Source organism: Cinclus cinclus, chromosome 23 (genome assembly GCF_963662255.1).
Source record: "Cinclus cinclus chromosome 23, bCinCin1.1, whole genome shotgun sequence".
NCBI classification, from domain to species: Eukaryota; Metazoa; Chordata; class Aves; order Passeriformes; family Cinclidae; genus Cinclus; species Cinclus cinclus.
In genome coordinates, this window is record NC_085068.1 from 6,813,846 (window position 1) to 6,841,677 (window position 27,832).

General features: G+C 43.8%; 2 protein-coding genes across 9 annotated transcripts; one reads left to right on the forward strand and one right to left on the reverse strand.

Moving 5' to 3' along the window:
• The first annotated feature begins 188 nt into the window (after positions 1-188).
• Positions 189-14,226, forward strand: LOC134052811 (cyclin-dependent kinase 11B). 8 transcript variants are annotated; one of them, XM_062507480.1, is made up of 20 exons: positions 189-213; positions 1,149-1,280; positions 1,931-2,046; positions 2,346-2,470; positions 3,018-3,156; positions 3,682-3,812; positions 4,948-5,070; positions 6,149-6,247; positions 6,353-6,481; positions 7,204-7,269; positions 7,758-7,933; positions 8,415-8,505; positions 8,745-8,866; positions 9,190-9,295; positions 9,825-9,946; positions 10,089-10,196; positions 10,895-11,011; positions 11,250-11,398; positions 12,322-12,511; positions 13,700-14,226. In XM_062507480.1, exons 2-20 carry the CDS (start codon positions 1,170-1,172, stop codon positions 13,790-13,792), a joined length of 2,313 nt encoding a protein of 770 aa, XP_062363464.1. In that variant the 5' UTR covers positions 189-213; positions 1,149-1,169; the 3' UTR covers positions 13,793-14,226. The 8 variants fall into 8 exon arrangements, with proteins under 8 accessions (XP_062363464.1, XP_062363465.1, XP_062363466.1 ...); XM_062507481.1 differs by having other exon boundaries at positions 6,152-6,247; XM_062507482.1 differs by having other exon boundaries at positions 6,152-6,247; positions 7,764-7,933.
• A 1,681-nt stretch (positions 14,227-15,907) lies between these two features.
• MMP23B (matrix metallopeptidase 23B) lies at positions 15,908-27,439 on the reverse strand. The gene is made up of 8 exons (XM_062507732.1): positions 26,558-27,439; positions 21,968-22,086; positions 19,931-20,070; positions 18,670-18,837; positions 17,877-18,041; positions 17,564-17,674; positions 16,602-16,728; positions 15,908-16,082 (listed from the first exon to the last, which is right to left on the reverse strand). The coding sequence occupies exons 1-8, from the start codon at positions 26,723-26,725 to the stop codon at positions 15,908-15,910; spliced, it is 1,173 nt and encodes a 390-aa protein (XP_062363716.1). The 5' UTR covers positions 26,726-27,439.
• Between the last annotated feature and the right edge of the window lie 393 nt (positions 27,440-27,832).

The following is a 27,832-nucleotide window of genomic DNA, read 5'->3' on the forward strand; positions in this document are numbered from 1 at the left end:
CCCACCCCTGCCGGCTCTTCGCTGCCTTTATTGCTGAACAGGCCCAGCCTGGAGGTTTAATAATTCTCTGGCTGAGGCCCCGGCTCATTAACAGCTCTCATTAACGCCTTGCGTTAATTAGCGCGCCGTGAAGCTGCGCTAACGTCATCAGCGCGCGGCTGCGACCGGAAGTGACGTGTGACTCGCGCGCGGCTTTCGCAGTGCCCGGCGGCGGTGAGCGGGGCCGGGGGGAGCGCGGGGGGCTCTGAGGGGACACCGGCGGCCCTGAGGGGGCACCGGGAGCGCTCCGCGGGGCTCTCGGGGTTGTGGGGAAACCCCAGCGCTGAGGGCGGGCGGCGGAGCGATCGTGCTGCCGCCCCGGGGTAGCAGCGCTCCGTGAGGGCCGCGGGGCTCTTTGGCCTCTCCGGAGCTCTTTGGTTCCCCCCGGGGCTCCGCGGGGTGCGGGTGGTATTGGCCGCCAAAATCGGCTTCGTTCCGCGGTGTGCGACATCAGCTCGGAGCGCCACACGAGAGGGCCACAGCGATGAGTAGCTCGGAGTTGGGCGCTCGGGGTGTTCAGCGAATCAAACCCCCAGTTATCGAATTTTTGCGGTTTATACATTTCAGTTAAATGAGGAATTAGTGCTCATTTGCTATAAGGGATATAGTTCTCTTGTTAATTAATATTCTGCATTCTGTCGCTTAATTTTTCTTTCTCTTCTGGTACTAATTAGCGCCATGCTGTCTTTCTCGTTTCTTGGGTCTTGCTGGAATTTCCTTTTCCTCAGTGACAGCTGGTTTCAGCACAGTTGCTGAATTGGTTTCATTATTTTCTTGCTTATCTCAGGAGTTCTGCCAGATCTCCCATGAATTCTGCATTCCTTGTGTCCTTTTCCCCCAAGCTTTGTTAACTCCCCCGAGGTCTCAGGTCTTTATTAAAAGTGTGGCACCAAACCTTGGCCATAAACTCTTGTTTTCTGTGCCCTCCTGCAGCTCTCTGAGTTCCTAGCAGAGCCTTTCCTTTGGGTTAAAACAAACATTTTTAGTTCACCATAAATCAACTCCTGCATGTCTTTGCTCAAAAATAGAATATTAAGTGTTTGCACTGAAAAAAATGGGTGTAGAACAGATTTATTTGTGGGGTTTGCCAACATCTCATTCTTTTCCAGAGGGTGTTTCTTTTAACTCAAATGGGTGATGAAAAGGATTCTTGGAAAGTGAAAACTTTAGATGAGATTCTCCAGGAGAAGAAGCGAAGGAAGGAGCAAGAGGAAAAGGCAGAAATCAAACGTATGAAAAATGTAAGCTGCCCTTTGGGATTAATTTTAATGGGATTATTTGTTTTATTAATAGAAAACTGCATTTTAATGGGGTGCAGTGCCTGTATCCTGATTTTCTGGTGATTTTCCTGGTTTTCTCATGCCCTATTAGCTGAATTCTTTTCTGTGTGGTCTCTAATTCCAAAGTTGAACAAAAATATGATGCTTTGTGAAGATTCCATTGGTCTTGTATTACATACTGTGCTTTGTTACAGTTATTGATCCAAAAAGAGAAATAAATTATTGTAACCAACTGGGACTTGCAGTTTGAGGAGCAACTTCTAAAGATTTTGTAGAAGAATGGGTTAAAATCATTTATTTGGAATCACTTTTATGTTGCTGTTTGGTTTTGTACAGCTGTCTACAAAATAATTATTGCAGAAAAAAACATAATAGCATCTTCAGTCTTCATCAGTGCTTAATTTTGTCTAATTTTGTCAAATTAATGCACTTCAGCTATAAGTGCAGTCAAAGTGCTGCTGTTATAAATAAATGGATTTTACAGGGGCGACCAGTCCAGGCTGATATTTTGAGCCAACAATGGAAGACTTTAATAATAGATTTTTTTTTTTTTTTTTCATTTTGAGCCATACAAATTAATAGATTTTTCCCCTCTGTTGTGACTCCCTCAGTCAGATGACAGGGATTCCAAGAGGGATTCTCTTGAAGAGGGGGAGCTGAGAGACCATCGCATGGAAATCACCATCAGGAACTCACCTTACAGGAGGGAAGATTCCATGGAAGACAGGTAAGAATGAGGAAATAAAAAGAGGAAAAAGTTCCTGAAATTAACCTTTCAGCATCCTGAGAAGAGGGTTTCAAATATCTGAAGGGAAAATCTAATTTTTTTTAGTGTGCAGAAGTGGAAATCCTTTTTCTAGAACACACCAAGGTGACTCTTTGAAGCACTGGTAATAAGATTTAACAGTTCCAGTTTTGATTTAGGCTCCTTGTGGAAATTCAACACAAAATGGGAATCTTTTCAAAACAAACAAATCTGTGGATTTCCTGTCACCTCCCTGAGCTTATTCCTATCCTGCCTTTCAGGGGAGAAGAAGATGATTCCTTGGCTATCAAACCACCCCAGCAGATGTCCCGGAAAGAAAAAACCCATCACAGGAAAGATGAGAAGAGGAAAGAGAAGCGCAGGCACCGGAGCCATTCTGCAGAAGGTGCTTCTTGCCACTCTTGGAAGCTTCTGCTTTCTGGGAGTAGAGTAAATAACAATAATTCAAACTAAAGAGAGCACAGCAGGTGGATAAGACAGAGGAATTTAAACTTTTGTTGTTTCTTTGGCTGTGTTTAGTGCCCTTAGGGGAATGACAGGGGTGTGGTTGAGAGGACAGAAATCACTTTGGGACAGGGACAGTGAGGTCACTTTTTACTCCTTGAAGCCTGATAAGATTCTCTCTGGCTTGACTGAGTGAAAGGCCTCTGATCGTTGTACCTGCCAAGGAAAAAAAACCAAAAACCCTTTCTAGAGACATTCCCATTGCCTTCCTGTCAGTAACAACCATTTTTTACTTTAATACAAGTATTCATGCAAGATCTTACAGACTTTGGACTTTCCAAACCCCCTTTGAAAACAAGATTTTTCCTTTTAAGAAAACAACAGAGGTCATGACAATAGGTTCCCATCAGTTTCACCCTCTCTAAGTTTTGCTTTCGGTGAATTATTTTGAGCAGTAACACTCGGAAATTGATTTCTGTTTGTTCAAGGGAAACATGCCAGAGTGAAAGAGAAAGAACGGGAGCATGAGCGTAGGAAGAGACATAGAGAAGAGCAGGATAAAGCCCGGCGTGAATGGGAGAGACAGAAACGGAGAGAGATGGCAAGGGAGCATTCCAGGAGGGAGAGGTACATCCATCCCTCCCTCCCCCGGGGAGGGAGATCAGCAGCTGCCTCCTCTGGGCATTTGTTGTTGTGAAATGACCCCAGAAAAATTCCACAGTGAAAACTTGTCTGTCTTCCTGGGAATGTGTTGTCTGGTGGAATGTGTTCTTTGCTTTAAGTATTACTGAGTGTTACCATGGATAGTCCAGGTGAATTCACTGCCAGGGGTTCACTGGAATAAAAAGATTGGATGGTCTTAGAGGTTTCTTCCAACATTTAAAAAAATGTACAAATCAGAGTTCCACATTATCAGGGGATTAATTAACTAAACTGGCTTAATTTCTGCCTAAATCTTGATAGGGTGAAGAACTCCTGGTCTGGGACTTTTAAACCTGTTTTTTTAAAGGATCACCTGAAAAACCACCTGTTTTTTACTGATGCACAATTGGGAGTGTTGATAAGGAAGTTGAGTTTAATATTTTGGTTCTGCAAACAAGTTTTCCTTCTCTTCACGAGCTGAATTTGTAACAAACAAAAATTATTTTCCAGAGATCGCCTGGAGCAACTCGAGAGAGAAAGGGAAAGAAAAATCCGGGAGCAGCAGAAGGAACAACGGGAGCAAAAGGAGAGAGAAAGGAGAGCTGAGGAGAGGAGGAAGGAGAGGGAAGCCAGGAGAGAAGGTGACTCTCTCTGCATGAATATTCTTCATTTTTACTATCACTTTCCTATCTGCTGACACAGTGGGGGGATGGAGGGATAAAATTGTTTTTCATAAAACAGTTCCAGAATTTTAAAATAATTAAAGTGGTGAGGCCTTTGACATGGGAGGGAAAAGGAAATACAGGTTTTACACGGGGAGATAAAATATTATGATGAAGTTTTGTGCCTTAAATATCCTGACAGGTTGATCAGTCAGTGGGTCTTTGCCTCTCCCTGTCAGGGAGACTTCCTATAAAAACAAGATTTCTGGGAGTGCCACTGTGTGCACCCAGCACAATCCCAGAGGTTCTGAACTCTTTGGCTGAGTCTAAATCAGTTTGATAGAGGTTGAAACGTCAAAATTCAGTGTTTTAAGGATTTGGGGGAATAAATTGCAGAGAGAGAGGGGTCATGTAAGTATTTCAGGCATGGAAAATGCTGTAGGGGAGTCAGGTGGGAAGATCTAGTGCCTGAACAGTTTAAATTCTGCACTTGAACTCTTTGCACAGCATGTTGGGTATTTGCAATCTCAGCTCAGATCACTTTTGGTTCAAGGATCTCTGTCCCAGCTTTCAGAGGTAAAAATCAGAGCCCATTCCTGTGATCAGGTGAAAAAGTTCATTCAAGAATTGCAGAACAAACCATATTTTTTGCTTTCTCTTTCTTGCTCAGCTCATACCAAACAGCTCCTTTTCGTGCTTGGCTTTATGCTGGTGATGCTCAAATCTTTCATTTAATTGGTTTTATTGTTCTGAATGTTCTGTCAGCTCCTTCTAAACCTCAGCTGGTTTTATTCTTTTACATATTTTCTACTTCTTTCTCTGGCATTAATGGTTTAGAGCAGGGTGTTTACTGTGTAACATACAGGGCAGCTTGCTTCTGTTTTTAAGTGTGGCAGCAGCTTTCTCTAAGCAGTACAAATCCATATTTTATTTGAGATAAGTCAAAGCCCCTTCATTCTCCCAGATTTAAGTAGGTTCCTCTCCCACCTTTCCCCGTTACCCTGTTTAAAAAAAAACAAACAAACTGCAAAGCATTCAAATCAGGTGGCTGTGGCAGACAGGACAACTCTAATTAGGCAGATATAACAATTTCTTGTGGTTTTGTTTTCCCTAGTTTCTGCACACCATAGAACAGTGAGGGAAGAATATGGAGACAAAGTAAAAATGAGACCCTGGAGTCGCAGCCCTTTGCGCCAGCAGAGAGACAAGCTTGAGCAAGGAGAGAGCAGGAAACCAGGTAGCATCTGCCACTCTACACTGTCTTGGGGGACAGCAGGAGCTGGGCTGGGGTAGTGCTCAATTTTTAGTCTCAAACAAACATCCCAGGTGCTCATTTAAAAGTATTGTCCAGCTCAGCCCCAGCGGTGTAACTGGATTTTCACTGATACCTCTTCTGAAGCAGTGCTGGTTTTGCAGGAGTTGCACAAGTGACAAATGGAATGCATTTAAGGGTAGGAGTAGCAGTTGGAAAAGTTTCCAAATGAGTTTCCCCTTTCAGTGGTGAAAGAAGCAGCTGACTGAATTTTTAAAACCCTTCAGGTGAATTCCCTTGCAGGTTAAAAAGGTCACTCCAGCTCCAGGTGGATTTGGGGTTAGGAATTAAGCTGCCTTAAAAAGTGACCCCACAGGGATCAGTGTAAGCATCACTGATTCTGTCACCTTGTAGAAGAAATGAAATTCTTAAAACAGAGTTCTGCTTAGATGGTGAATTTTGTTTTCCAAACCAGAAAATGGTCCCACCTGAAGGTTCTGGGGGTAGAGAAGTTGCACAAATGACATGAAAATGCCTTTGTTTGAAGGAGGAAAGCTCTGTGTCTGCCTTGCTGACGTGTGCAGCTGTGAAAAGAAGTGTAGCCACTCAGAGTAGGATGGATTCAGCTGGAATTCCAGGTGGAGGCAGGCAGCAAGTCCTGGGAAACTCCAGCCTAATCACCAGGGATTTTTCTTGGTGATCACTGCACTGGAGCAGTGTGTAGAAACGCTGTCCTGGTGATTCTTGTCACCGTGGTCCTTATTTTCCCTTTTTTCCCCTGTTCTAATTCACCTTAAAAGATTTCAGGAACATACCACGTTTAAAAGTCAGGTCAATATTTCATATTTTTGGCTGTTGGTCCTGCACCACTGTGATTCAGAAAAGCTGTTTGTCATTGAGCAGAGTGTGAAATGATTTTTTTTTTTTCCAGTGCTCTGAATTTCCAATACTGAATGTTCAGCACTGATTTAATGCCAGTAGAAAGTGAAGCAGTTACCTGGGAACTCAGAGGCTTGGAAATGATACTCAATTAACATTGTGGTTTTAATTCTTATGGTTTCAGCAGTGAAAGAAGAGAAACCAGAAGAGAGGGATCCTCTGTCAGACTTGCAAGACATCAGTGACAGTGAGAGAAAAACCAGCTCAGCAGAGTCTTCCTCAGGTAATTAAATGCAATTTAGGAACTATAATTAATTGTACAGATGCAATTAATTTCTCTGCTGAGCAAACACTGTTAAGTATTAAGTGCCTAATTATTCCTGGACAGAATCTGGATCAGGCTCAGAAGAGGAGGAGGAAGAGTCCAGCAGTGAAGGCTCTGAGGAAGAGGGAGAGGAAGAGGAGGAGGAGGAGGAGACAGGAAGCAATTCTGAGGAAGTGTCTGAGCAATCAGCAGGTGAGGATATCACCAAGCACGGCCTACAGGGGGGTGTGATTTTTTTTTTTCTCATCCTGTGTTGTTTCATTTGAACATTTTCTTTTTTCTTAGTCTCTTAGTGAGACCTCACGGGTCAAGATAACTAAAAGGAAAAAAACCCAAGTACAGGCCCTATTCTTTCTTTTGTATAGACGTAATACAAATTCTTAATCTAAGAAGCCAGATCAGAAACCTGAAAGCCATTTTTGTCAAAAGTTCAGGTGGTTCTGTAGCACATCAAATACTCTGCAGAGCACAATTTGTACTTCTTTGGGGTGTGGTGAGATCCAAATGGCTTGGTCATTTTGAATTATTTTCTGTTGCAAATTTCAGAATTTTTTCCAGATGAATAAATGTAATAACACAAAGTTCAGGAAAGAAGTCTGCAGCTGTTCTTGTCATTAATTAGTAAAGAAAAGGGGCAAGAGCAGGCTCTGATGGCTGGGTGTTTTTATTTGAAATCCATTACAGTTAATAAGGAAATACTCATAATTAATTTAGCTGCCCACATCCCAATTCCCAGAGAATTGGTCAAAGTTTTGTTCCCTGTTGGAAGCATTTGCTTGTGAAAGTGAAACAGAAGTGCTTGCTCACTGACAGTGCAGAAGCCTGGTGAGAGAGAGGATTTCAGCAGGGATTTGGCTCCCAAGGAGCTGCAGAAATGTGGAGTTTTTCCAATGAAACCTGGTTCTGTTTTGCAGAGGAGGTGAGCGAAGAGGAAATGAGTGAAGAGGAGGAACGGGAGAATGGAAACCACATCCCAGTTGGTACAATGCAAATACTGACTGTTTTAAAGAAGTGTTTGGCTGAGTTTTTGCAGCTAAATAAATCTATTTCTACAAATATTTAAAAGATGGAAATGTTATTCTCATGTCAAACCCAGAAATTCCATGAAATCTGCCCCAGGCTTTATATTTAGAGGGAATCCAGTCTGATGAGCTGATGTTTCCTGCTCTTTCATTTTGTGTTCTTTTGTCCTGTCCTCTCATCTAAAGAGCTTTGCAATCAGAATGAGACATCCTGGGTCAGTTTTCTCTTTCATTCTGATGTAAAGATTTATTTTGCTGACCTGCTGCATTAACACTGGAAATTGCAGGTGAATTCTTGAAAGCATCACCTCTGCCAAGAGGAGAAATTTGGCTTTTCCATGATCCTCTCCCATGCAGTGCTCAATGTCACCACATTTATTTGCCTAAAGCTGAGTTTAATTACTCCAGACAGCTTCTCTTTCCACGACTGATTCTGACTTTTCAAGTTCCAGAGTCGAGGTTTGACCGGGATTCTGCAGGGAGTGAGGTGGAGGAGGAGGAGGTGGGAGAGGGATCCCCTCATTCCAATGCCATGACAGAAGGGGAATACATTCCTGATTCTCCAGCTTCCTCCCCCATCGAGCTGAAACAGGAGCTTCCCAAGTATCTTCCTGCACTCCAGGTAGGGGATCACACTCTTTAATGTAGATAAGAATGTAATTATATAGCTGTTATCTTGGTATTGCTGTCTGAAAATAAATCATTGTGAGAGAAGAGTTCTGTTACCAGAAACAGAAAATTGGTTGTTCTTGGTTGTTCTTGTAGCCAACAGCAAAGTGTAGAAATACTAAAAAAAAAAAAATCAGATTTTTACTAATTAGTTATGTGAAAGGTAACTGTGAAAGGTGCTGAACATTTGTGGCAGATATTTTATATTATTCTGTGCAAAAGTGAATGGAATAATTGAGTTAATCTTCTGAAACACAGGCTGTGTCCAGGACTCCTTTAGAAGCTCCATGAAAAATAAACCCCAAAGATAACCTTCTCATATGATTTATATCTGAATTCTGGTGAATTTTAACTGTGAACTTGCTGAAGTTTTTAAAAGAGCAAAACCTTTCCCCAGATGCTGGAGGAGTAAATGTTGTCCTGTGTTTTTTCAGGGATGTCGCAGCGTGGAGGAATTCCAGTGTTTGAACAGGATTGAAGAAGGAACCTATGGTGTGGTGTACAGGGCAAAGGACAAAAAGACTGGTGGGTATCAGTGCCCTCCACTTCTTCAGGGTATTTAGGGCTGCACTCGTGTGCAAACTACCATTCTGCATTTTTCAGTGATGAACAAAATCTATTTAAAATATTTCTTTATCAGAAAGCTTCTCGCTTTCAAGGCAAAACAGGATGGTTAATTAAATATTTAATCAGTCAGAGAACACTGGGGGACCTGGTAATGTGGATTTATTAACTGTGTGATGGGAAATGTGTTTCCTTTGCAGATGAAATCGTGGCTCTGAAGAGACTGAAAATGGAAAAGGAGAAGGAAGGTTTTCCCATTACTTCTCTGAGAGAAATAAATACAATTCTGAAAGCACAGCACCTAAATATTGTCACTGTCAGAGTAAGGCTGCAATTTTTTATGTGTGAAGTACTTTAGTTCTTGAAATACTCCTCTTGGCTTTTAAATATAAAAATACCAGCAACTCTGGCAGGTCTTGCTTCTGTGAGCAATTGTGTGTTGCTTATAAGGCTTTATAGAGATCACTGTCTCCATACTCTGATATTTTACAAAACTGAGCTGGGTTTTAAATAGAAAAAAAAACCATTTTCTAAGGATTTTACCAGTGGCAGCTTCCATCCTCTTGCCAGCACATTTCTAAAATCGATTTTGGATGCTTTTTAAACACCATGTGCAGGTTTTGCTCATCTGATTGTGTGTTGCAGGAGATCGTTGTGGGCAGTAACATGGATAAAATCTATATTGTGATGAACTATGTGGAACACGACCTCAAGAGCCTGATGGAAACAATGAAACAGCCTTTCCTGCCAGGTACCCTTTGCCACAGTGCCCTGAAATTCTCAGAGCTGGAGGGAGAAGTGGCCAAGACAGATGGCCCTGCTGGCAGCAGAGAGCTTTGGGCAGTGCCATGTGTTGCTTTGGCATGTCCTGTGTTCCTTGGAACTGAGACTTCCTCTCTTCTGTTTGTTCTGTAAAACCTGACACAAATTCAAGTGTTGGCTGATCCTCGTGGTGATAGCTGGTGATGAACCCAGTTTGTGTGTTTGGAGTGGAGCTGTTCAGAGGGAAACTGAGGGAGTTTCCCCTGTGCTGGCCTGGAAAAGAACACTGGGCTTTGATTTTGGCAAGAGGCAATAATTTCTGAACATAATTTGGATGAATTCCAGCTGCCCAAATGAATTTTACTGTTCTGTGATACATTCTTATGATGCAGGCTACACTGTGCTTTTAATTTGCCACTCCTTCCTGATCCCTTCCCTGTTTTCCAAATAAACAAAGCACAAATTAAAGGTAGGTGTATTTTCTTCAATGCATTTGGGGTTTTTTTTTATCATTCCAGGGGAAGTGAAGACTTTGATGATTCAGTTACTGCGAGGGGTCAAACACCTCCATGACAACTGGATCCTTCACAGAGACTTGAAAACTTCCAACCTGCTTCTCAGTCATTCAGGCATTTTAAAAGTAAGAATTAGGAAAAAAAAATAGAGGAAATCAGGACAAATTCTGTGCTGCAGAATTACCCAGAGTTCCAGCTATGCCCAATGGCCATCGTGGCACTGATGGTGAAAGAACAGTGCTGAAATGTTGTTTATTTTCCTTTCAGGTTGGAGATTTTGGGTTAGCCAGGGAATATGGGTCTCCCCTGAAGCCCTACACCCCTGTGGTGGTGACCCTGTGGTACAGAGCTCCAGAGCTGTTGCTTGGAGCAAAGGTGAGTTCTTCCTTGTTCCTCTGGCTGCTGGAGCAGTGACTGCAGCCAGACTGTGTTTTATAAATCCTGAATATTCAGTATTAATCCTCCTAATGGCATCTAAAACCCTTCCATCCTCCCCAGACAGAGCGTGGCTGGCTGGGTGACAGATGGATTTTGTCCCTTGGAATACTGATGTGGTCAGTGCTGATGGACTTGTTGTGGATTGTGGCAAAATCTCACCTGTGGCAGCTGGATTTTAAATGCCTTTTTTAAATCTGTGACATCTGAGTGCAGAACAAGGTGCTGGCATTATTCTAGAATGTTTCCTGCTGATAACTGTAATTTAGGTGAAATCAGCAGGGTTCTGTAGGGCTGCAGTGCCAAGAGCCCTGCCAGAAGAAATACTGGTTTGTCAGCTGTGCTGCTTTGTTTGTGAGTGGAAAAGAGAGGCATCAACATGGAGACTTCCACCTTTCATCCTGAGAGATTGTGTGCATTGGTATTGCTCATAATTCACAGTAATTAGAACTTTGAAATAAATACAGTTGAGACCTGGCCCTTGGATATGGGACTGGTTGTGTGCATTCTGCTCAAAAAAAAACCAAATAAATAAGTCCCCCAAAAAACCCTAATAAACCCCACAATGCCCCTCCAAACAACTCTGAAAATATCTTCCTGATCTTTCTGAGGTGTAATTTTATTTCCCTTCTTTCCAGGAGTATTCCACAGCTATAGACATGTGGTCAGTGGGGTGTATTTTTGGGGAACTGCTGACACAGAAGCCACTGTTCCCAGGGAAGTCAGAAATCGACCAGATTAACAAAGTTTTTAAGGTAATTTTTTTAATGTTTTGGGATTTTTGACTGGTTTTAGAAACGGGAACATTGGAGTAATGCTTGTTGCTCTTTAACAGAGATTCAGCCTCAATAAAAAGTTATTTAATCTGCTTTACAACACTTTAAGTAGGCAGAGACCATGATTTGTTGTGTTTTCTCTGGATACTTCCCAACTCCTAATGAATAAATAAAGGATTGCTCTCTGAGTTTATTAAAGAGATATTTTAATTTGCAGGATCTGGGTACTCCCAGTGAAAAGATTTGGCCTGGTTACAACGAGCTGCCAGCAGTGAAGAAAATGACTTTCACAGAATATCCCTACAACAACCTGCGCAAGAGATTCGGGGCTCTGCTCTCTGACCAGGGCTTTGACCTGATGAACAAGTGGGTGCCAAATTCCAGGGGATCCCTGGGAATATGTGGGCAGGAAGACAATTTTTGTGTTGTGAAAGGTTTATAAAATCAAAGCCAGGCTGTGCAGTTAACACTGTGTTACAGGAGTACCTGGTGTGTTAATAGAATGTCTAAAATCGCTGTTGAAATAGCAAAAATTGTCAAATATTCTAATTGTCCCAGTGGTGTTTTATCTGGCTCTCCAGTGATTTACACCTCTGGGAGCTTATCCCTACAGAAGCTGCTTGGATGTGTAATTCCAGCTGCTGTCCCATAAATGACAGGTTCATGGAGGAGCTTGCCTTAAAAATCAGCTCTGTTAGATGATGTGGCAGCAATCATTAACAGAATTATACCCAGTTAATAGAATTGCACCTAATACCCAGTCATAGAATATGCAAAATTAATATAATTATACCAAATACTCAGGAATAAAATGATATCCAGTACCAGCAATAGAATTAATCCCAGTTAATAGAATTATACCCAATACCCAGTCATAGAATTAAAGCAAATGAATAGAATTATCCCCAATACCAGTAGTAGAATTATACCCAATACCCATGGAATTGTACCCAGGTAATGGAATTATACTCAATAGCCAGTCATAAAATTATACCAAAGTAATAGAATTAGACCCAATACCCAGTCATAAAATGATACTGAATTTATAGGATTGTACCAAACACTATTAATAGAATTAAAGCCAATGAACAGATTCATACCCAGTACCTACTCATGGGAATTACACCCAGCTAATAGACTTATACCAAATCACACCCAGTACCAATAATGGAGTCATTCCCCAATACCCAATGCCAAAATTGTGTTAAACATCACAAAACCTTCAACCACACTCCTGAACAACTGACAATTTGGGGATCTAAAATTGCCCTTTTCCCCCTCCCTGGCAGTTTCCTGACGTATTACCCAGCGCGGCGGATCACGGCCGAGGACGGGCTGAAGCACGAGTACTTCAGAGAGACCCCTCTGCCCATCGACCCCTCCATGTTCCCCACCTGGCCAGCCAAGAGTGAGCAGCAGAGGGTCAAGAGGGGCACCAGCCCCCGGCCCCCCGAGGGAGGGCTGGGCTACAGCCAGCTGGTGAGTGGGGCACAGCTCCAGAGTGTCCTGGGCTGGGCTCTGCTTGGGAACCTGAGATCATTCACCTGCACTGCCAGGGAAAGTCCAGCTTTCCTTCTCCAAGTCAGTGCTGGTGAGTGGGGCACAGCTCCAGAGTGTCCTGGGCTGGGCTCTGCTTGGGAACCTGAGATTCATTCACCTGCACTGCCAGGGAAAGTCCAGCTTTCCTTCTCCAAGTCAGTGCTGGTGAGTGGGGCACAGCTCCAGAGTGTCCTGGGCTGGGCTCTGCTTGGGAACCTGAGATTCAGTCACCTGCACTGCCAGGGAAAGTCCAGCTTTCCTTCTCCAAGTCAGTGCTGGTGAGTGGGGCACAGCTCCAGAGTGTCCTGGGCTGGGCTCTGCTTGGGATGCTGAGTTTCAGTCACCTGCACTGCCAGGGAAAGTCCAGCTCCCCTTCCCAAACCCCAGTGCCAGTTACTGCTCTGCTCCCAGAATCACCATTCAAGGCATAAGCAGAAAGAAATCTCTGGTTTACCCCAGTGCAGAGCAGATTCTCTTTTGAAAATGTTCACTGTTTTACACCTTTCAACTAAGCTGTTAAATTTGGGTTGGAAATAAATGCACAGCTTGGTAAATGATTACAGATCTTTGGGATAGGAACAGATTCTTTTTTTTCCAGTCTTGGAGAATTCCTAAAAGACCAGGCTGGTGTTCTCTCTGTAGGGATATCTGTTCTGTCTATCCATGGGAATTTTGCTGGCCCCATAAGTAGGGCATGTTAGGGTCCTAATTCTAGAAAATTCTTATTACCAGTTCCATGTCTCACTGTGAATGCACTGTACTCTATTGTGCTAAATTTACAGTTTAAATAATACAAAATATTTATTTAGTCTGGATTTTTCAGGGTGTGAACACTGCCATGGTGGATGTGCACTGTGTGTTGGATTAGATGCTCAATAAGTAAAGTTTACATTCATTTATACCCATTTTTTTATCTTAGGCAGGCAAAAATGGGTACAGGAACTAGGAACACTCAAACTGCTTTTGCAATGGCAAATTTTGAAACAGCAATATTAAAAACTACAAATAACCCAGCATCAGCCTTAACTGTGATGCCACTAAATCAAACATTTGTTTCTAATCCTGAGACACTTTGTTTATTTTTGTTGTTTAGGTTTTTGATCAATGCTCTGTGCTTGTTTTTCACAGGGTGATGATGATCTGAAAGACACAGGTTTCCATCTGACCACCACAAACCAAGGAGCATCTGCTGCAGGACCTGGCTTCAGCCTCAAGTTTTGAACTCAACATGAAAAAGGAGAGGAAAAAACCCCACAAAGCAAAAAAAAAAAAAAACAAACAAACAAAAAAAAAAAAAAAAAAAAAAAAAAACACAAAAAACCACCATTCATGTGAGTGGATTTGAGTGCCCAGTTCTGTTCTCCATGTCAGGGGCACCAGATGTTTTTCCCTGTGAAAAAAACTGAAATATTATCACAGATTCCAAGGCTCTTATTTTATAAATCAATGTGGAGTTTAACTGCTGCATTCCATTAGAGGACTGGAGTTACCTGAAAAACCCCAGGATCATCACAAACTGTGACAAATGACAACCTGAAATAACAGTCCTGGAACAGTTTCTGGTTTATTTTTAGGTTTTTTTGTTTTGTTTTGTTGAGTTTTGTTTTGTTTTTTTTTCCTTGTAAATTTGTAGAATTAAAATACATTTTCAATTGTTTAATAGTGTGAAGGATTTCATTGCTGCACATGCAGCAAAGTGGGATGTTGGTGACAGTGAAAAGAGTTTATTTTTTATTTTAAGTAAGTAAATTGTTGGTGTCTGAATATATTTGGGGCAAAACCAAAAATTCTGAGGTTTGTGTCCTGTTACCTTGGAGGGAGCTGGGCTGGGTTTGATACTCCCTGACCAGAGATTTTTGTTCTGTAAATGTATTTACACTGGTGCAAAACAAATTACTCTATTGTTTTATAAATCAAAAGGATTTAATACGAAGACTTGAAACTGTATTTTCTGTGAAAGTTTGGTTTTTTTTTAATGTATACCCTTTTTCCATCCAGAGAAGAACTCAGCTTTAGTGGTTGTGCAAGGCCACATTCCAGTCCTTTCTAGGGCAAGAGGAGAGGAAGAATCATGTTGGAATCTCATCCTCTGGAGCCCCTGATTTGTGAAGCTGTCACTATGTTCTGGGAACAGGGAGAGCTGGAAAACACCACATTTTCTTGCAACCACAGCTGGGCACCAGGCCAGTAAGGGATTAACTCAAATCCTAAACATTTTATCAGTTTCAGTCCATTTTGGAATGTGGATGTGCTGCAATTGTGGTGGGTTGGGAGGGCAGCCTGCTTGTTTTCCTGTGGAGAAAGACAAGAATCCCTGTTCCCCTCAGCCCTGAAGGAGAAACATTCCTGATTGCAGAAGCTTCCCCAGGAAGCCACTGAAAAGCAGGAGTGCAGGAAAGCTCTGAAGGATTAAAGCATGATCCCACTGCAGAGTTTGGCTGTGACATGGAATTGGTCCCAGCTTTGCCAGCCACTCCCAAGTTCTTTTCCACCTGGATGTGGCACTTCCACCTCATCCTGGTGCCTGAGGGAGGAAATCATCTCCCACAGGCCTCAATGCTCAGACCCCTCAAAGACCAAACTGAGCAGCTCAGACCCTTCAAGGTTCAAACTGAGCAGCTCAGATCCCTCCAAGGCTCAAACTGAGCAGCTCAGACACTTCAAAGACCAAATTGAGCAGCTCAAGACCCTTCGAAGATCAAACTCTGGGCAGCTCAGACCTCTCAAGGACCAAGCTGTGAGCAATAAATGCCTCTTGGTATAAGAGGAAAACCCTCAAACCGCAGGAAACTGCTTGGGGGGGAAGAGCTGTTCTGTTGCATCCTTGAACTGAACGTGTTGGAACAGACAAATGAGGAGCAAAACAGGGTTTGTGTGATCCTCATCTTCCTGACAAGTAGAATAAAAGTAATATTAAGGCTTAGCCTTGTAGTTTCTTCTATTGCAGTGCACCAGAATGTAAGAAATGGCAGGAAAACACTCAAGAGTGTAAAACTCGTCCTTTTCCTGCCATCCCTCTGGCCCAGGGGCTAGGGCAGAGTCTGCTCCTGGTTTGCAGCAGTTCACAGTGCCCCACACAGCTCCATCTGACACTTTTCTTACAAAAAAAGAGGTTTTTAATTCTCTGTACAGCAAATAATTGATAAATTCTTTATCATTAAAACAAATCTGGAAGAGTTTGACATTCCAGTAACCAGTCCCAGAGTCTCTTTTGCCCAAGGTACCAAAGCAGCTGATGGAGAATTCAGTTGCACTACTGGAGATTAAATCTAAAATGCCAAAGAAACAACTGGAGACAGAAGGAGCAGGAACTGAAGGGCTCCTCCCAGGGCTGTGTCAGTGCTTCAGTCTGATTCTCCAGGAATAAGTAGTCAGGATTCTTTCTTTTTTCTTCACTATGCAAGTGTAAGTTCCTTCATTAATTGCATTTGCAATGATGCTCATGTGATCTTCATTTAGGGATAAATAACCTGGATAGGAATATTCCAGAAGTTCTTTATCTTTATACCAGCTGTCAGAAGAAAAAGAATGGAAATTAAAATGAGTATTAGTTATTTCTAGTAATAAACTTTGCTGAATAAGTGTAGAGCAGAGACTTTACCAAAACACAGTTGAGTTTTACTCTTTATTTCAGGTAGATAATCAGGATTAGCAGGGCATAATCATGAGTAATTTTGGAGTTTGTAAGTTGATGGGAATTTGGGTCCTCAAGTTTAAACCAACTCATGGATTTGAGCCAACCTAAATTTTAGATACATCCAGAATCTGTCCATACTTTAGTAACAGCCAACTAATTAAAATCTGAAAGGGTAAATTTAAATTTTACAGGGTTTTTTTTTTGCAGAGTAGAGTCAGGAAATTCAGCTTGATAGAAGGAATAAGCTTTGTGCTATATACAAAACTTAGATTTTATCCTTTCTGAGCTCCAGATTATAAACTCCATCCTTCTTTACCCTGTTTTTGTCATTCTTCCTCATGGATTTTGGGATGTAAAGTTTCCTAAGGCCTGGGATAAGCACAGAGCACTTACTAGACTTTGCCTTTTTTATGGATGATCTTCTGCCCACAGCGGAAGGTGACGTTCCTGCCCTCAGAAACTGTCTTGGTTTTGGTCCTAGGTGGGGGCAGAGTGGGGGGCACCGTTGGAAATGGGAATTCTGTCCAGGGAGAGAAGGAAAAGGCAGCAGTTAATGGGCTTTAGTCACCCAAAACATTTCCACAAAATCATCATTTAAGGAGCCTTAGAAGTATTAATTTAGAAGTGCCTCCTGTTCCTGAGCAATTCTTGGATAGACAAATACCATGATGGATGTGCAAAGATAGAATTTTTGTGGTGTGTAAACTGAGATGAATAAAAATCAGCTTGTCTCTTTCACAGCTATGGAAGAGTCCAGTGTGTGAAAAGCCCATGGAGTATCTGGGTTTGTAATTATCTGATTGCATCTTTCATTAATATGGCCCCAAAAAAACCCCTCTGTGCTGAAGGAAGAGGCACTGGCTATCCAGGATATCCTAAGGACAGCAAAATTCATCTGAATTCAATTCCACAGCTGCAGGAACTTGACCTGGTCCTGCATTAGTTCCTTGTCTGGATCCAGAGGCTGAGGCTGGATAAAGTGATTAAAATCTTTTATTTATCTCCTGTTCTGGGGAGCAGCTCCAGTCCAGCTGTGCTGGAGATGTTTTTGTCTTGTTTCTGCCCTATCCCTGTTTCTGCCCTATCCCTCTCTCTGCCTGGCTATTCCCTGGCTCAGCTAAACCAGAGAGGAACAGAACAGTTTAACGTTCCACTCCATAAATGTTTCATTATTCCTTGTTCCAGGCCTGGATCTGGACTCAGATGTACAAGACACCATCTCTGTTGTGCTGCTTGGAGCTGCATCACTTGTGTCCACTGATCCCTGGTGTGAAATTAGGATCCTGCCTATGCCAGCCTCACTTTTACCTCTCCCTCTGAGCAGAGCCCACCCCACATCCCAGACCCCCCGGTACCATAGCAGAAGTCACAGGTGGATGGGCAGTGCTTCTTCATCAGCTTCCTGCGCTTCTCACAGAAACCTTTCTTTGCCCACGATGGGCACATAACTAACCTGTCCTTACAGCCTGAAACAGAAGGACATGAGCTGTTAGAGGGGTTGGGGGAGACTCAACAACCAAATTTAGGTGCAATGTCAGAGGAACGGCGTGGAGCTGGGATGGGGAACGATGGAAAGCAGAAGCACAAGAACCGGAGGTGGGATGTGACACCACAGTTACTCCACAGCATCCAGCTGCCACTTCAGGCAAAGCCCTGCAGATTGCTCACCGTAGAGCCTGTGGATTCCCCACACTTCATCCTGGGAAATGCTCTTTTTGCCTGTCAGGGTGGCGTTGATGTGCATGAGGGCGTTGGGGTTCAGCGAGTGCATGAGGCCCAGGGCGTGTCCGATCTCGTGGGCTGCCACATGCACCAGGTCTGTCAGCCAAACCCCTGGGGGAAAGGAGAACCAGCTGGAATTGTGTTGTACAACTGGTGTACAGCTCTGCTTTAGCACACAATTCCTCCTGGTGTAAAACCAGGGAAAAGATTTCAGCACTAGTACGGGTAACGCTGCCCCAGGTTCATCTTTTCTGTAGCTGCTTGGGCCCAAATCTGTTTCCACGTGCTCCTAATTCCCAGCAGTAGGACCCAGAGCAGTGCCAGGCTCCAGGAGAGCTGCTCTGGACCAGCAGTGTTTGACCCAGTGCAACACTGACCCTCCTCAGTTCCTGCTGACTTTGCCCCCACAGCCCTGAGCTGATGAAACGGGGTTGGGAAGATTCCAGTCGGAGAGAGGCTCTTGTTGGACCTCCACAGCCTGGAGTCAAACTCAAGCCTCTTGGCAGCATCCAGCACGTGGGTTTTAACTGAAGGATGTGGCTGAACTAGCCAATAATTTCACTAATTCCAATAATTCCAGCAAGAAATGGCCCTGCCACCACACAGTTTGGGCTCAGGGCAGAGGAACAACAACTTCCAAGCCACAATAAAACCCCAACTGTTTCTGTTGTCACTTTCCCAGATAGGCAAACCCCAGACTAAAATCTAAGTCCCAGGCATTCCATGTGCTCCCTGTTACCTTTCTTCCAGCTGAACCTGGTGTTCCCCAGGATCCAGTACTCGTGGTCATCAAAGTGGATTTCTCCATGGGGTGGGAAGAAGGCGTGGGCCAGTTCCCCTGTGGTGCCATCGAAGCAGTGGTGGGTCAGAGACTCCAGGCAGTCCGTGTGGTTGATGGAGTAGAAACCTAGAGTGGAAAAAGCAGCAGGCTGAGGGTCATCCAGCAGGATCAGCCTGCCCAGGAATCCCCTGGGTCACTGGAAAGCTCTCTGATGGGATCTCAGGTGTTTCCTGGTGCCCAGGGCCACAAAAGCAAGATAAATGCAAAGTAATTATCAGGACTGATGGCAACACCCAGCCACGTGCTGACACTGGATTTAGAGCTGCTCCCAAGGGACACAAATGGATTTGTTTTCCAGCAGGGAATGCTGAACACCTCTTGCAACACCACGTGGAAATTATCTTTTAGAGAGAGAAGCTGGGCAGAACTGATAACCCCCAGATTGTTCCATTTTGAACATAAACAAGGAGATGCCTTGGAGTCAGAGCTGCAGCAGGATCACAGCGGGTCCTGAATCCCTGGAATTGGGCACCTGGAGCTCCCACGTGGTGGAAGGACAGACCCCTGGGTGCCTCCTCACATCCTGAAGCACCAGAGGGGAAACTGTGGAGTGAGGGTGAATCTGCTGGCTGGGCCATAGGCACAAGGAATCTGTGCTTCACACTCAGAAATCCCAGGAAGAATTGACACCTGAGCTTGAGCTGAAAACACCTCAGCGCTGAACTTTTCTAGGCCCCAGGAAATTCAGGAACAGAGCTGTGGAAGGGATGGAGCAGTGACTGAACCCACCAACACCCAGAACCCCTCACCTGCTCTGTGGCTCTGTGTGACCCTGGCTGTGTCACTCCACCTTCCAACACTGTTTCCCCATCTGTGGGGTAAGAATCTGTGGATTCTTACTCTCCTGTGGCTTTCCCCACCTGTAGGATCCCATCCTAGCAGCAGAATTTCAGTGTTCATTCTTGGCAAATTCCTGAAGCTTCCTGACCACCACATTCACATGAAGTGTTAATTGTGACATTAACATTCCCTTGAACAGGCAAAAGTAGTTTTTCTTTGCCTGGCTAAAAGCAGAGGACACCCCAAACCTTATCCAAGAGTCCACACAGCACAGGAGCTCTCTCCCACCTCCCAAATCCTACCTGACACACTGGAGTTGCTGGAATTAACACACCCACAGCTGCCTGGCCCAGTGCAGGATCCCAGGGGGGGCACTCACCGATTTTGAGGTCGCTGGGGAGGTGCCGTGGCACCTCCCTGAAGCTGAACGGGGACACCTCGCTCCACATGCGGAACGCGGCCGCCAGCCCCCGGCGCGTGTCCCTGGCACTCAGGAGGTTCCTTGGGAAGGACAGGATCCTGCAGGGACACACAGACACTCTCAGGACCTCAAAAACCTCCAAGATCTCATCAGTTTTGTTATAAATGAGGAACAAAAAGTCTCGATATTTAGCGAAGTTTGGATTGTTTTGTTTGATATAGAAGGGGAGGGGTCACTGCCCCTCCACGCTCCATCCAACCTTGGTTTGCAGCCTCTTCTTACAGTGTGGGCTCTCGTTGTAATCAATAATTTTGGGGGGTTTTTGCTGTCATAACTTTGCCAGGTAAGCAGTGGTGGTGAATAAACATCCCTAAAGTTTTTGGGTGATAGTTTCATAGAAAACCATCTGGTCTGGGTAGATAAAATCCAGCAAAAATCGGGAGGTCTGGTCTTTGTAGAGAGGCAGCATTGATCAAACGAAGGCAGGAAATCTGATTTTGCAAACTGGTAGTAGATACAACTTATTTAGAAAACATAATATTCATAACGGGGGGGTTTAAAACAGAATGATTTAATCATGTATTTTCCTCTTATCTAATGTCCACACTTCAGACCTTAGTATTCTGGTTTATAAAAACCCCAATACTTTTACAATTAACACAACTCTTTTATCAATTATCACAGATTCAAGCACTCACTGCAAGAGGTTTCAATCAGGAGTAGCTTGAGCTGGATGTTGACAATATTTAATAACTGCCCAGAAGAGTGAATTAATTCCTGATTTTCTTCACAATCACATGTTCTGAACTAACTACAGCTTCTGTTCCTCCTCTCCAGCACAGGTTCTCTTGGAAAACTTTTTATCCTGCTCTATCCCAGTCTGCTGTGCAATGCTGCTAGAAGGAGGAAGATCTGCATTCCAGCAGCAGGGAATTCTCGTTCCTGACCCTTGGGCTCCAATAGATGTGCACACACTGCTGTGGAATACTCTTTAAAGAGTTCCAAAGACTATGAAAGGTTTGAAAGGAAAACAGGTTCTTTCCTTGGGAAAAAAATTCACAGGCAAAGTTCTTTCCTTGGAAAAAAAAATGTATAGGAAAAGAAGTTATTTCCTTTAAACAATTCTCATCACTTAGGATGGAGACTCAGAATTTTGCTTATGGCACAGGGCAAACTGTGGGGAAGGTCCTGGTGCAGGCTGGCAGAAGCCCTGTTTGGGCCATGGAAATGAAAGAGTTTTCAAAAGAGTTTTTTTAAAAGAGTTTTTAAAGAGTTCCAAAGAATATGAAAGGTTTGAAAGGAAAACAAGTTCTTTCCTTGGAAAAAAAATTTACAGGGAAAGAAGTTCTTTCCTTTGAAAAAACACCTATATGAAAAGGATTTTTATTTCCTCTAAAAATTCTCATCATTTAGGATGGAGAATCAAAAGAGGTTTTTGGAGAAGGAGCAGAAGGTTTTGTATCAAGCCAGGCTGTTCATGAGGGCAAACTTGGGCACTGAAGGCTCTGATGAGGCTGAGCCTGTTTGGGATGAGCAGAAAGGGAAGGAGCAGAGCCTTCCCTCAGCACAGGATTGTCATCAAGAGCTTTTTACGGTTTATTTCTCAGTAGCCTTTTCCCAAAGAGAGGGGGAGAAAGATTGCTAAAATCCCTGAAATCACAGAAATCCTGAGATCACCTTTCAACAGTGATTTCCCTCAGTGCTGATTTAGGTTCATACAGAACTCCTAAAAAAACCACCAGGATAACAGAATTAATCCTCAATCACGATTTTCTGAGGGAGGTCCCTGTCTGGGGAGCCTGAGTGTGCCCTGAACAGTTCCACTCCATCAAGAGGTGCAGAATTTGTCAAAATCCTCCTGCTCTGGAGTGGCTTCAGCAGCTCTCCCCTGGCACACGGCTCAGCAAAAGCCACAGGACCAAGATCCAAAACCATCGGATACAGCAGGAAAATTCAGACCCCAGGATGACTTTTGGGGCTGATTCCAGGCCTTACTTGTAGGTGAGGTTGAAGTGGTCCCACTTGAGGTGGCCTGGGGTGATGGTGTAGCGCCTGCTCCGCGCCGGGGGCCGACGAGGAGCTGGGACCAGCACAGCTGAGCCTGGCACATCTTCCTTAAAAACAAAACAGGAGCTTGGAGGGGATGGGAGACACTCCAGGACAGCTGATGTATTAAAATTTTAGCCTTTATATTTTTCAAATCCTGTACTGTATTAGTGCACAACTCTAAGCTTCATATAGAGTGTCTTTGCACTTTGTCAGACAAAACAATTCCTCTAGGCCTGAGACCCAAGGACACCCTACAGCCTCAGGCCCCCAAAAGTATAAACAAAACTGAATTGTGGGGGGAATATTACTTCATTATCTGAAGCTGTAATTGGAGAATTAACCCTTGATATGCAAATGGTTCAAACTTAGAACTGTGTGGAAAAACTCGTGACCACACAATTGGCTTTTTGTCCATCTTGGGTTTTTCACTGCCCAAGGTGTTGAAGGCCTTTAATAAATCCCCACTTTATTCCCTTAACCCTACCCAGCCTCTGTTCTAGGCAGCCACTCCAAGGCACCACAGTGTAGAATAAAAACTTCATGGAACAGGGCACTGGGGGCTGGGGAACACCAGTGGCTCTGCCTGAGGGGTATCCAAGAGATGAAACTGGTCCTGAACCATCCCAAAACATCTCCTCTCCTCCTGGAGAGCAGAAACGAGGCCCCAAGAGGCTTCTGGCCACAGCAAATGCTGCAGCTCTGCCTGGAAAGTTTTCATTTCCTCCTCTTCGCCATCACTCCCCAGCCTTGCCACAGAAGAAATGGAAATCTGGAGAAATGACTAAAACAGGCAAGTCTTTGTGCAGGGAGCTCTTTTCAGAGAGCTCTGAAATGCCTTCAAAGTAAACAGAAGCCCTGGAAAGCCTGGAGTGCCTTTAAAGCATCGAACAGCAAAAGACATGGAATTTTGTGACACGTCTGACTGCAGCTAAAAAAGCCTTTGAGTTCCTGGAGGGAAATGAATGGGACCCAACGTGGTTTTCTGGAAGTTTCCCAGCTCTGTTTCCCCTTTTTGGGGCTAAGACACTGAAAATCTCTGGGTTCTAGAGGCACCAAGGGACTTCCCAAGAGCCAGGGACAGTGGCCACGGCGCAGAAGCTGCACCAGGAGAGTCTGTCCAGCCTCACAGCACATTCCACAGGCAGCAGGAGCTGTCTGCAGCTTCCTGATGGAAGAAATGAGGCCCTGAGGGCCAAAAAAACCACATCCCTTCTGTCACAAGAGGCCTGAGCTGACAGCTCCAGGTCCTGCCTGAAGCACAAGCAGCTTTCCACAGCTTGGACAGGCTGGAAACTTTTTCTGACAGCTCCAGCTCCTTCCATCCTGACTCAACCTCAGCATCTTTCCTGCAAGGACAAGGTTTCAGTTTTTCCTGCAGCTGAAACCAGCACCAGCTCTGCAAGGACCACGATGGGACATCCCTGTGACAGAGCTGGGAGCCAACAGGTCCCTGCTGGCTGCACATTTGGGATCACATTTTTGGGGTCACTCAGCTCAAGGCTGAGCCTCCCATGGCACAAGGGCTGTGGGTCACTGGCTCCCATCCCTCTCCCTTCACCCCCAGTGGGTTTTACCTGATTCCACTCTGACAGTGCCATTTTCCCAGGATAAAAAAGGAAAATTTTGCCTCCTTTTGAACAGCACAGGGAAAGTGGAGGATCTGCTGGAGCTGCAAGAGGAGCCTGGAGAAGATCAGCTCATAATTACAGGACAATCAGATATTTTCCTCTTGTATTTTTCTCACAGCCCTTTCAAGTAAAGGAGAATTATGGAAATCCTTCCTGCCTTTGTTGTTTTCTCCAGGATCCCGTGCCAGGACTGGGGCTGCTTACACATCCATCCACCCTGGCATCAGCATTCCTGGGAATTCTGTCTGGCTCAGAAGATGCGTTACCTTCACCCTGGGGTGAGCGAACTCTTAACACTCCAGGATTTCTTGTCCTTGTGCTGGCTGTTCTGGCAAAGGCAGGACACTCTGGATTTGCTTCCCAGCCTTCACAATCCACCCCTCAGCTGCTGCCATTCCCAGTTTCTGGAGCTCAGAGAACAATTTGGATCTCTGGCTGTTAAATTCCAGCACAGGGGGAATCTTGAGCTCTCCCAGCCCTCCGGGCACCAGCAGAGGACAATTCCAGTCAGGAAGAGCCTGCTGGTTTCTACTCCTGCAAGGAAAACTGCAGCCCCAGGGGAGAAAAATGATTGAAGAATGATTGTACTTTCTGTAAGTGCTGAGAATAAAAGCTTAAAGCCATTAGTGCTGAACAGACAAAGGGAAAAAAATAAAATTATGTTGTCAGTGACACTTCTCCTCAAAATGCAAATGCAAGCCAGGGTGAGGAGAGCATCAATCACTGCTGGATCAGAGGAGGTGCAGAGGGTCAAACTCTGCTCAGACCTCCAGCCTGGGCTCTGCCTTTTGCCCCAAAGATGCTTTTAATTAACAAAAAAGTTGCAAAATGAATCGGGGAATGCTGGGAACCACCCAAAGGCTGGAGCTCAGGTGTGAGGTTCTGAGCCCACAGTCAAAAATCCACAGAACAGTTTGGATCAATGGATCTGTCTGGATGCCAAAGATCCAAGATTTTGGGGATACATGGAACTGAAAGGATCAGTATTCAATTCTCTCTCAACAACATATATTATATATAACATTTATATGATGTTATTTACATATAATTTATATATTTCTATATATATTATATTTTTATATATGTATGTATAGTCATATATAAGTACCATATAAAATAACAAATTATGTAAAAATAAATGTAGATTTTATATTTTAATAAATGGAAATATAAAAATATTATATAATGTATAATATTTATATATAATACATACGTTATTACAAATTTATATTATATTGTATTATGTTATATATTATATTGCATTATATTATATTATATTATATTATATTACAAACATAACAAATACTATTTATCATATTTATATTTATCCATTATATATTATTATATAAAAAATAATAAAATGTAAATATAAATTATGTAAATTATAATATAAATACATATAATACAAATTTTATAAATAAATAAAAATATTAAAAATACTTATATATGAAGAGAGACACCTACCAACAACCCTGCTCTGAGTTATTCCTCCTGTGCACTCAGACCTCCAGTAATTTAGTTCACTGAGCAGTAATGACTGCAATTAATTCCCTTCTCCTTCCCAGCCATGCAGTTCCCCTCAAGCCAAGCAGCACCATCACTCTGAATTAGCACCAATTAATAACAACCTGAGCATGTGATGCAAATGAGGGGGCAGTGCCAGGATGTTCACATAGACAAACACAAGGAGAGGATGTACCTAAAGGTTCTTTTTATAAAATGAAAGTTAAAATGAAGCTCAGGGAGTCCTGGAGCTCTGCCACGGCTGCCCTGGGTTCAGTGTCCCATGAGAGGCACCTGAGATTTCTGCATGAGAGCAATTTGGAAAGATGCACTTGTCTTTACAAACGAGCTGTGGGTCTGCTGGTGGATCAAACCAGCACTGAGAGATAAAAGAATGGGGTGGATTCCACTGAATGATGAATGGAAAAACAGTTATTTGCCTTTAGCAACAAACTGCAGGTTTGCTGATACATGGAATTGGATATTGGATGATGAAAGAAGCAATGGGGAAACCATGAATTCTGTAAGAATTAAAAATGAAAGGGAGTGTTGTACGTTAGAGGGGAGTCTCAGGTATCAGGTGTTCTGGGAAGTCTGGACCTCTCAAGTACCTCAGCCCATGGGGAAAGAGAGAGAGAAACTGGGATAAAAAGGGAAGTGAGTCCTCCAAAAATGGGAGAGACCCCAGGGGAATGCCCCATGGCCTCTCCTTTTATTCATATAAAATAAAAGGACTCCTCTGCCTCCTTTCTGGACATAAACCTCTGGTGTTTGTGGGTTCATTTTCCTGACACACAGGTCCCACACCACGAGCCCTGGAGTGCAGGGAAGCTCAGCCCAGCCCCAGGAATCCCGAGCCAGGCAACGCCACATCACCCTGAGCTGGGAAAGCAGAAAATGCACAGGAACAGCCAAAGCTCCCCGGGAAAACTCCCCGAGCTCCTGAGAGCTCCCTGCTTGCTTCTCTCAGCTGCACACCCAGCTCAGCTCCCACCTCCCGATTCCACTGGGGTGCACAATCATCCTGTGGGATCCTTCACAAACAGGGGCTCAAACCATCCTGAACACATCTTGTTTGCTTCAGAGATGTTCATCTATTTAGAGTTATTTTTATCTATAGATCCATTGTTCTAGCTAGATTTATTTATATCTATTTATCCATTTAGATTAGCAATTTAGAGATTTGTCTATTTAGACATTCATCTAGTTTGATATTTATCTGTTTAGATCTATTTAGATCTATTTATCTACAGACCTATTAGATATATTTGTCTGCTAGGATTAGATATTTATCTATTTAGATGTTTATACATTTAAATTTCTGCCTCTAACCAGAACACACCTGCACCTCTTTGAAACCCCTCTCCCCTCCCAGGCATTTGAGGATCAGATCCCTTCTCCTCACCTGAATTTCCTGAACTTCAGCTCCAGCTGGATATTCCACAACCGCCAGCAAAGCCAGCACAGGGAAGAGACACAAAACCCCCACCGTGGCTCTCCAGCCACTGCTCTTCTTGTCCAGGGACAGGGAGCTTTTCCTTCTGCCTGCAGAGAGTTGTTCAGCCCGGTCCATGTCGTTCTTGAGGAGTTTTTGGAGGAGTTTTTGGGACAGGCACTCAAGACATTCCCTGCACAGAACACATCTGTAATCCTTGAGCTCACATTTGGAGCGTTTTGTGAGCAGCCCTGCAGCTACTGCCAGAGCTGTGCACAACCAGGGGAGTCTCAAAAAGCTCTAAAAAAAATAAAATTAAAAAAAAAAAAATAAAGGAAAAAAAAAAAGTAGACTTTACATTAAGCCTCTTTCCAATGTGCCAAAGATTCTCTCAGGCTCTGCCAAGTGGGATCGTGTTACTGCAGCTGAAATTTGGGCTGGCGGAGGAACAGCAGCAAAGTGAAACAAGCTGGGGTGGACATGAACTCTTCTCTTTAACTGTGTGAGCAACAGAGGGCAAATCTGCAGTTGTCAGCTTTATGTAATGCAAAAAAAAAAACAAAAAAAAAAAAAAACCAACCAAAATAACCAGGGGAGGGGGCAGCAAAGGAATCCAGAAGGGCAACATCACCCCCTTGGAATGTGTCATTGGGGATGCTCCACGTCATTTGTCACGGGCTGTCCTCAGGATGAAAAATGAGATGCTGGGAGAGCAGGCTGGGCTCTCTGCTTGGGAAACTGCTCGGGGAGTTGACAAACTCACACAAAAGTAAACTCCAGCCCCTCTTCTATCTAACTTGGCTGGGGATCTGCAAGTTTCTGGGTTATGGAGGGTTTTCAGACCACACTGGGGTTGGGTCCCCACTTGGCTTGGAGGGGTTTTCAGCTTCTCTTCAGCTCAGAGGTTCTTTGAGGCATCTCCAGGCTCCACACACGAATTGATTCAGGACTCTTTGAAAAAGCTCACTCAGAAATTCTCAGATTTTCAGAGACAGCTGCACTTTTCTGTCTGGTCCTGAGGTGGGGTGAACTCAACCCCAGCTCTGCCCAGCCAGAGGAAAAGGAACTCTGCAAGCTCCCAGTTCCACCAGCAAATGCCAGGGAGGGGGAAGGTCATGCAAAAATTCCTTGGGGGCATCTGAGACATTTGAAAGGTTTCAGAAAAGCCTTGTAATTTTAATAATGAAAAATGCTTTAATTGGAATTTTTTCCACCCTAGTTCATAATCAAGCCTGCAACTTTTTA

What these genes read in the sequence shown, in the direction of transcription:
- LOC134052811 (XM_062507480.1), top strand. Translation starts at nt 1,170, where the DNA reads ATGGGTGATGAAAAGGATTCTTGGAAAGTGAAAACTTTAGATGAGATT. An exon ending in AGCTGTTGCTTGGAGCAAAG is followed by an intron (nt 10,197 to 10,894) that starts GTGAGTTCTTCC and finishes CCTTCTTTCCAG; the next exon opens with GAGTATTCCACAGCTATAGA. An exon ending in GGCTTTGACCTGATGAACAA is followed by an intron (nt 11,399 to 12,321) that starts GTGGGTGCCAAA and finishes CCTCCCTGGCAG; the next exon opens with TTTCCTGACGTATTACCCAG.
- MMP23B (XM_062507732.1), bottom strand. Translation starts at nt 26,725, where the DNA reads ATGGACCGGGCTGAACAACTCTCTGCAGGCAGAAGGAAAAGCTCCCTG. An exon ending in CACCTGTGACTTCTGCTATG is followed by an intron (nt 16,729 to 17,563) that starts GTACCGGGGGGT and finishes CTCCCTGGACAG; the next exon opens with AATTCCCATTTCCAACGGTG. An exon ending in CATAAAAAAGGCAAAGTCTA is followed by an intron (nt 16,083 to 16,601) that starts GTAAGTGCTCTG and finishes TTCTTCTGACAG; the next exon opens with CTGGTATAAAGATAAAGAAC.